General features: G+C 50.3%; 1 protein-coding gene across 1 annotated transcript; it reads right to left on the reverse strand.

Moving 5' to 3' along the window:
- Positions 1–1,993: 1,993 nt before the first annotated feature.
- On the reverse strand, positions 1,994–6,794 carry VAMP8 (vesicle associated membrane protein 8). Its single transcript, XM_003942134.3, has 3 exons — positions 6,677–6,794; positions 4,885–5,043; positions 1,994–2,447 (listed from the first exon to the last, which is right to left on the reverse strand). The coding sequence occupies exons 1-3, from the start codon at positions 6,677–6,679 to the stop codon at positions 2,307–2,309; spliced, it is 303 nt and encodes a 100-aa protein (XP_003942183.1). The 5' UTR covers positions 6,680–6,794; the 3' UTR covers positions 1,994–2,306.
- Between the last annotated feature and the right edge of the window lie 1,112 nt (positions 6,795–7,906).

Below are 7,906 nucleotides of genomic sequence, written 5' to 3' on the forward strand. Positions count from 1 at the left end.
CACACCAAAAACAGGCCCCCCTAAAAGTGTTGAAACTAAAGACAAGTGGTGGTTGCACAGCATTCCGAACACACTACATGTCACTGATTTGTAATTTAAAATAATAAACTGTATGTTATGTGACTTTCACCTCTATTCAAAAAGGAAGCAGCTCCACATGGGCGAAGTACTAGCTCTAGCCTTTCTGCATGTCTCTCCTCACCAGGAGGGCAAGTGCAGCTTTGTGCCAGCATGTACCTGCCATGCGCCTGCTCCAGTCAGAGGCTGGGGAAGGCTAGTGTGTCTGCTACCACTCCAGAGCCCTCCTGAGTGAAATCTACCTATCCTCTCCTCTCACTGCTGCAGAGAAACCCCCAGCTACCTGTTCTCCACTACTCCAAGCTGCCACTGACATCTCAAAATAAGGCCCCTCTGTTTTAGAGAGAGAGAGACAGGGTCTCACTATGTTGACCAGGCTAGTCTCGAACTCCTGGCCTCAAGCAATTCTTCTGCCTCAGCCTTCCAAAGTATTGGGATTACAGATGTGAGCCACTGGGCCCAGTCCCTCAAATGAGGCCTCTCTTGAGCAATGGAATTGAAAATTTCCCTCTCTGGGGCTGAGCCTCTGTGAATACAGAAGTCCCAGACCAAGAGGGTTTCACAGAGCCTCACTCCTAACCTGGACGGTCTGGGTCCCAAGGCAGAAGCTTCACTTCAGTTCCTTGCATCTTGAATCCAGGAGAGAGAGGATTAATATAGTTGTAGCAGAGACTACCCCGGTGGGGCACAGTGGCCCACACTTATAATACTCACATTTTGGAAGGCCAAGGTGGTAGGATTACTTGAGCCTAGGAGTTTGAGACCAGCCTTGGACAACATAGTGAGACCATGTCTCTACAAAAATTTTAAAAATTAGTCAAGTGTGGTAGCACACACCTGTGGTCCCAGCTACAAGGGAGGCTGAAGCAGGAAGATCTCTTAAGCCCAGTGACCCATGATCACACAACTGTGCTCTAGCCTGGGCAACAGAGCGTGATCCTATCTCCAAAAAAATAAAAATAAAAATACCACAAGGGTCTTTTCTGACCTTTCCTCCTCCTTCCCCAAATTTCAGAGCATGATTCTTGCAGAGCCTGACTTGCTAATCTAGTCCCAAATCCTGGATCCCAACCCTTCCCCTTCCTCCCAACAACAGGTTGTTTCCAATTCTGGAAAGCCTGTGGAGGAAACAGGAACAGATATGGCAAGAACCCTCCCTGCAAACCAAGGCAGACCGGGCACTGGAAAGAGTGACAGTGATGGTGGAACCTGGTAGGGAGGGGATGGGGGGGGCGGTCTGAGACAGAAAGGCTCATTGTGCATGGATGGGAAAGAGGGCCATTGGCCCTGTCCTGTGACACCGACTGACCGTGCCCAACCACGGGATGCCGAGGAGAGATGCTCGCCCCCTCAGAACAGCTGAGACCCAGAGGCTTTGCTAAGCCCCAGAAGACAGGGACAGAGAAAAGACAGCCAGAACACACAGAAGCACAAGAAAAGGAATAGCAGTCCAGCTCCTCCAGCCCTTGACTCTAGACTACAGGGCTGCTGAAGAGAGATGGCTGTGATAGTAGAGGCAGGACGCCCTCAACCAGCTCGTAAATGCTCTGTCCAGGTAGGCTTCATGCCTTAGCTAACAACTCCAGAAGAACAGTACTAAAGAGTCATGGCAGGACCCAAAGGGAACACTTAAAAATCTCACCACCCCAAAATGCTCTGATGGTTTAGAATTTTCTTTATGCCAAGACTCCCAGAAAATTCTTGCTCTTGAGACCTGTGACAATAAATGGAACAGGGAGGAATAAAGAAAGACAGGGGACTCCATCTCTCTTCTCCAAACATATACTCTTTGCCCCTCCAACAACTTGGACCTCAAACAGGAGAATCTCACCCAGAAGGTATCCTCAGGAAGAACAGAAATGGAAAAGCCAAAGGCAAAATGGGAAGGGAGAAAGTGCCTCCTCACACACATAGGGATACTGAAAGGTCTTTATTGTCCACTGGCCACCGATAGTTTCCCAGCCACATGCTGGGCCCTCTAGGTCTCTCCAACCCACTCTAAGGACCTGTGAAATGCAGCCACAGTCCAGCTCTCTTTTTCCCTCTCCTTCCAGGGGACCAAGGTGCCCTCTGGGGCATACAACATGGCAGCAGGACCTTGGGAAGAGGGGCAGGAGAACTGAGCAGCATTCTCTGTAGAGGAGGACAGGAAAGGAGACCCCTCTTGGCACTCATTTATGGAGGGTTGTCCCGGAAGAGAAGGGCAGGTGGGAGAGGTTCCAGGTTACTTAGGAGAAAGCACCAGTGGCAAAGAGCACAATGAAGAGGATGATGATGAAAACAATCACGCAGATAAGGACAATCATCTTCACGTTCTTCCACCAGAACTTCCGAGCCACCTTCTGCGATGTCGTCTTGAAGTGCTCAGACTGTTGAGGATAAGGCAGAGTGAGTGACCCAGTGGCTTCTCCCACTGGAACAAGAGTACAAGAATATAAATGCAGCCCACAGGCCATACATCTTTTATTTATTTATTTATTTTGAGATGGAATCTCACTCTGTTGCCCAGGCTGGAGTACAGTGGCGCAATCTTGGCTCACTGCAGCCTCCACCACCTGGGCTCAAGTGATTCTCCTGCCTCAGCCTCCTGAGTAGCTGGGATTACAGGCACCTACCACCACACCCAGCAAACTTTTGTATTTTTAATACAGATGAGGTTTCACCATGTTGGCTAGGCTGGTCTCGAACTCCTGACGTCAAGTAATCTGCCCACCTGGGCCTCCCAAAGTGCTGGAATTATAGGCATGAGCCACCATGCCGGGCCTATAAGGCTAGATATCTGTCTGTTTGTTTATTTGAGACAGAGTTTCACCCTCCTCACAGGCTGGATTGCAGTGGTGCAATCTCAGCTCGCTGCAACCTATGCCTTCCAGGTTCAAGCAAGTCTTCTGCCTTAGCCTCCCAAGTAGCTGGAATTACAGGGGTGCACCACCACACCCAACCAAGTTTTATATTTTTAATAAAGATGGGGTTTCACCAAGTTGGCCAGGCTGGTCTTGAACTCCTGACCTCAGGCGATCCACCTGCCTTGGCCTCCCAAAGTGCTGGAATTAAAAGTGTGAGCCACCATGCCTGGCTTTGTTTGTTTATTTTTTGAGACAGGGTCTGACTCCGTCACCCAGGCTGGAATGCAGTAGCACAATCTCAGCTCACTGCAGCCTCCATCTCTAGGGCTCAAGCAATCCTGCCTTCTCAGCCTCCTGAGTGCTGGGACTACAGGCACATGCCACCATACCCTCCCCATGCATGGCTCAAGCCATACACCTTAATAATGACACTGTAAGCTGAGGTAACAAACTACTAAATAAAAGATGGTCTATCCACCTACCTTGACAAATATATCTTCCTAAAAATCTGGAAGGCCAGGTTGAAATTTAGAATTCTTAAAATCCTGGGAGGTCTCTACCTAGATATGACTAGGGCTTCCCTTTTTCTTCTTACCCCTGCACTGCCATGCACACTGAGGGGTCCTTGAAACCTGCTCACACCCAAAGGTACAACACTGGCAGCACCGTCTGCCCTTGGGAGGGCAGACCCTGCGACTGAGGATTGCAGGCTCCAGGTTGGCACCTCTCCCAGCTCCAAGACTCCTTGCTGAGGCTGAAGGAGGGACCAGGACAGTACAGAGGGTTGGAAGTAAGGGAATTCCTCCTCCTCCACCCACTCTTTCCCATCCCCGGCAATTCAAGTTAGAGACACTGAATTTCCTGGAGCTTGGCCAGGCATAGTAGATCAAGTCTGTAATCCCAGCACTTTGGGAGGCCAAGGCGGGCAGATCATCTGAGGTCAGGAGTTTGAGACCAGCCTGGCCAATATGGCGAAACCCCATCTCTACCAAAAATACAAAAAATTAGCCAGGTGTGGTGGTGCACACCTGTAATCCCAGCTACTCAGGAGGCAGAGGCATGAGAATCGTTTGAACCTAGGAGGCGAAGGTTGCAGTGACCCAAGATCGCACCTCTGAACTCACTTCTATCCTGGGCAACAGAGTAAGACTCCGTCTCAAAAAAAAAAAAGTCCTCAGGGCTGTACTCCCCAAATTAAACTACATTTAAGCTGCAGAAACAGGCAATGAGTCCCAGGGAGACAAGGGAGCAATACTCAAGAGCCAAGAGTTCACACAGAACTCAGAAAGCCAGAGCTGGCCTCTCCCTGAACACAGAATCTGAGGCTCCAGACTTTGCTCAACTTTGGAGTTACTTCCTCCCTGAAACAGCTGGCCTCAGCCCCTGGCTGGAGAGAGAGAAGAATGAGGTCTAGCAAGATGTGTGAGAGATATTATTCTAGCCTTCATCTAGCAGGGGACCCTGGGATCAAAGCATTTTACTGCTCTTTCCAGCTTGTTTTTAAAGCCAACTCACCAAGACGCCAGCAATTTCTCACCCTTTGCCTAATAGTTCCTAGAGAAGGCTAGAGGCCATAGGGGAGTTTCCTCAGAGCGACTATTTCTGCCCCGGGAAGGTCAGATGCAAATGATTGTCATGGGCAGACTTCAAAGGGAAAACCAGTTTCCCAGGAGAGAAGCCTGCGAATGCAGGGGCTGACTGAGCTATTGGTCTCAGAACATGCCTCTACGGGAGAGCTGCCACCTCAAGCCCCAGTCATGGGATCCATTCCCTGGGATCCCTAACAATCTGTGGATCAGAGCAGATTCAGAAGTAGAGACTCTGCTTACATCAGCTCCCAAACCTGATGAAAAGCAACAGAAATGGCTAACTTCTGGCCCTCCTGTTCATTTTGCCCCACCAAAAAGAAATTCCCTTCCTCCCTCTTTTCCTCCAGCCCCCAGTGGGTTCCCCGTCTTACTGTGGCTTCCAGATCCTCTGTCTTGTTTCGGAGATGCTCCAAGTTTTCTCCTCGGGCCAGGATCCGCTCCACATTCTGGGTCATAATATTCTTAACTCCCTCCACCTCACTCTGCAGGTTCCTTACCCGATCATTTCCTCCACCTTCACTGGCTTCCTCCTGCACAACAACATAGGGTTAATTAGACCAAGTACTGGGGGAACTGGAGACTTGGCCTCAGAGGCCCGGGTAGTGTAAGGCCTCAGGCGGACTTCAGCTTTCTGTAAAATGCTTGAAATGTTTACAAAGAGAATGTTTTCATGTATTGTGTAATAAAAAAATAAATGCATTTGGAAGCCTCAGAAGGTGAGATGTGATGCTAAACAGACTGGATCCAACTTCTTTTTGGGCCCCTGACAAGGAAAAGCAGCACATCGCTAAATCCCTCCCCACTGCTTCCTTGCTCCCTAAAGAGGGCCATAGAATACAGCAGAGCCGCATTGCATCTCACAGTGTTCCCTGCCAGGGCAGAGCCCACCACTATTTACAATGCCTGGAGCCACCCTACTTTCCTGATTTCTCTGGATCCTCATTGAAAGTGTCTGTGCTAGGCCAGGTGCAGTGGCTTGGCCTATAATCCCAGCACTTTGGGAGGACAGGGCACGCGGGTCACGAGGTCAGGAGTTCGAGACCAGCCTGGCCAACATGGTGAAACCCCATCTCTACTAAAAATACAAGAAATAATAGCTGGGTATAGTAGCAGGTATCTGTAACCCCAGCTACTCGGAGGCTGAGACAGGAGAATAGCTTGAACCAGGAAGGTGGAGGTTGCAGTGAGCCAAGATCATGCCATTATACTCCAGCCTTGGCAACAGAGCCAGACTCCATCCAAAAAAAGAAAGTGTCTGTGCTGGCCAGCAGAATATCCTCACCTAGCCCAACCCATCTGCCCCTGCAAGACAGCTGCTGGAGCCCTGCTCTGGCTACAATGCCATTGCTGTGACCCAGAGCAACAGTCAACCAAGTCCCCCAGAAGGTGCCAGGAACCGTTGAGCCGCACACTTCTGCTTTCCCCACCACTCGCACGCACCACGTGCAGGCACCAAGGAACTGCCTGCTTCTACAGATACTAAATAAAAACACCCGTCTTGGCATTGGGGGAAATGGAGATCATCTGGGAAGCTTCATGACCAAGTTTTTGAACAAGGAGGGAAAAATACTGTTAAGCTCCTCCCTCCTCGACCTCCAAAAACAAGCCAGTGGAAGGGGTCAGAACTGGATTATCACAGAGAACCAACTTCTGGTTCTTTTATAAAAGCTTAGTTCTCTTCTTCATGTTAATGGAGAAAGGACACCCGAAGGACTCCGTGGACACACAAATCCCTTGTGTTTCTGTGTAGGAATAAAGTGAAAGGCCCGAGAGAGCTCCTGCCACTGGGCTGGAATCTGAACTGGGAACTGCTGGGGCGCTGCCTGGTAGCGTCACAACACCCGCCTCGGGGCTCCCTGGAGGAGGAAGGCGTAACAACTATTTGCCTGGAATTCGGAGCCCCTATCGGCACCGGCATCGAAGCCCAGCTCGTGACCAGCACAGAGGTCAGGGGAGGGAGGGAGAAGGAGTAGAAACACCTCCCAGGAAGGCTCAGAGCTATTTGTAGCCAAGTTGTCAAAGAGGAGAGGCCACAGGCAGCACTGGCCCAGCCCTCTAACTTTGCCACCAACTCTCCTCCCCCATCACAACTAACACCCGGTCCCGAGCCCCCTCTGGCCCCTCTTTAAAAATCAGCCCTTTCCTCGTTCCCGGTTCGCTCACCATGTCTCAGAGCAGCTCAGGCCGGTCAGCAGGTATATTCGCCTAGTCGGCTTCCTCTTAGGGTGGCCCTCGGCTCACTTCCTGCTTGCTCCAACTTTCAGCCTGCCCCCGCCCACCTCGCATCTCGAGTCGCTCCAGCCACACCTAACTCAGGTTTCCCCAGGTAGGCGGGCACTCTTCGCTATCCTCCCAGTGGCTTCCCAAACAAGAGCTTAAGCTTAAAGCAAAAGGGCTCTCAGATGCCAGAGGTCTTCTAACTTGCCAAGAATTAGAAAAGAAAGATCAAGCGGCCCTCCTAGGTTTTCTGAGGCTGGACCTCCTGATCTAGAAAGGGCAGCCATATCCTTTTTTTTTTTTTTTTTTTCTTCAACAGAGACGAGGTCTCACTGTGTTGCCCAGGCTGGTCTCAAACTCCTGGGCTCAGGCGATCCTCCCACCTTAACTTCCAAAGTCATAGGAGCCATGACGCCCCACTAGCGATTTCCTTTCAATGTCTTGAATATCTGACTCCAGTTTCTAGAGCCCGAGATCAACCATGCCAGGCCTAGTTCACAGGGAAACAGAATGCAGTTATGAAAATTTCTTGCTGGACAGCCTTTGTTCTCAGGTCCTTGGGTGGCAGAAAGCACTAAAATCCCTGAAGTCTGGAATACTGTGATCCTGGGCTCTGATGTCAGAAAGTTCTGGGTTAACTAGTTGCAGGCCCCTGAGTGAACCTTTTTACCTCTGTGGAGTTTGCAGGTGCTGATGCTTAGCTAAGATGGTGCTGGTAAGAAGCAAAAAGAGGGCTGGGTGCGGTGGCTCACGCCTGTAATCCCAGCACTTTGGGAGGCAGAGGCAGGCAGATCATGAGGTCAGGAGATCAAAACCACCCTGGCCAACATGGTGAAACCCCATATCTACTAAAAATGCAAAAATTAGCCAAGCATGGTGGCACATGCCTGTAATCCCAGCTACTCGCGAGGCTGAAGCAGGAGAATCGCTTGAACCAGGGAGGTGGAGGTTGCAGTGAGCCGAGATAGTGCCATTGCACTTCAGCCTATGCAATAAGAGCAAGACTCCATCTCAAAAAAAAAAAAAAAAAAAAAAAAAAAAAGAAGCAAAAAGATAGCATGTGCAGTGCAATTCCTCTAGGACAGTGCCTGTAATGATGGCTCACCAACCCCCTTCTTCCCTTCCAGAGTTCAGCAAATCTGCATTTCCCTTCAGGGGACTCCGTGGAGGTCATTT

The sequence above is a fragment of the Saimiri boliviensis genome, chromosome 1, assembly GCF_048565385.1.
Source record: "Saimiri boliviensis isolate mSaiBol1 chromosome 1, mSaiBol1.pri, whole genome shotgun sequence".
NCBI classification, from domain to species: Eukaryota; Metazoa; Chordata; class Mammalia; order Primates; family Cebidae; genus Saimiri; species Saimiri boliviensis.

Excerpts from the sequence above, each read along its gene's own strand:
- VAMP8 (XM_003942134.3), bottom strand. Across the intron at positions 2,448-4,884 it reads CAGAGGATCTGGAAGCCACA|TCTGAGCACTTCAAGACGAC; the intron begins GTAAGACGGGGA and ends TATCCTCAACAG.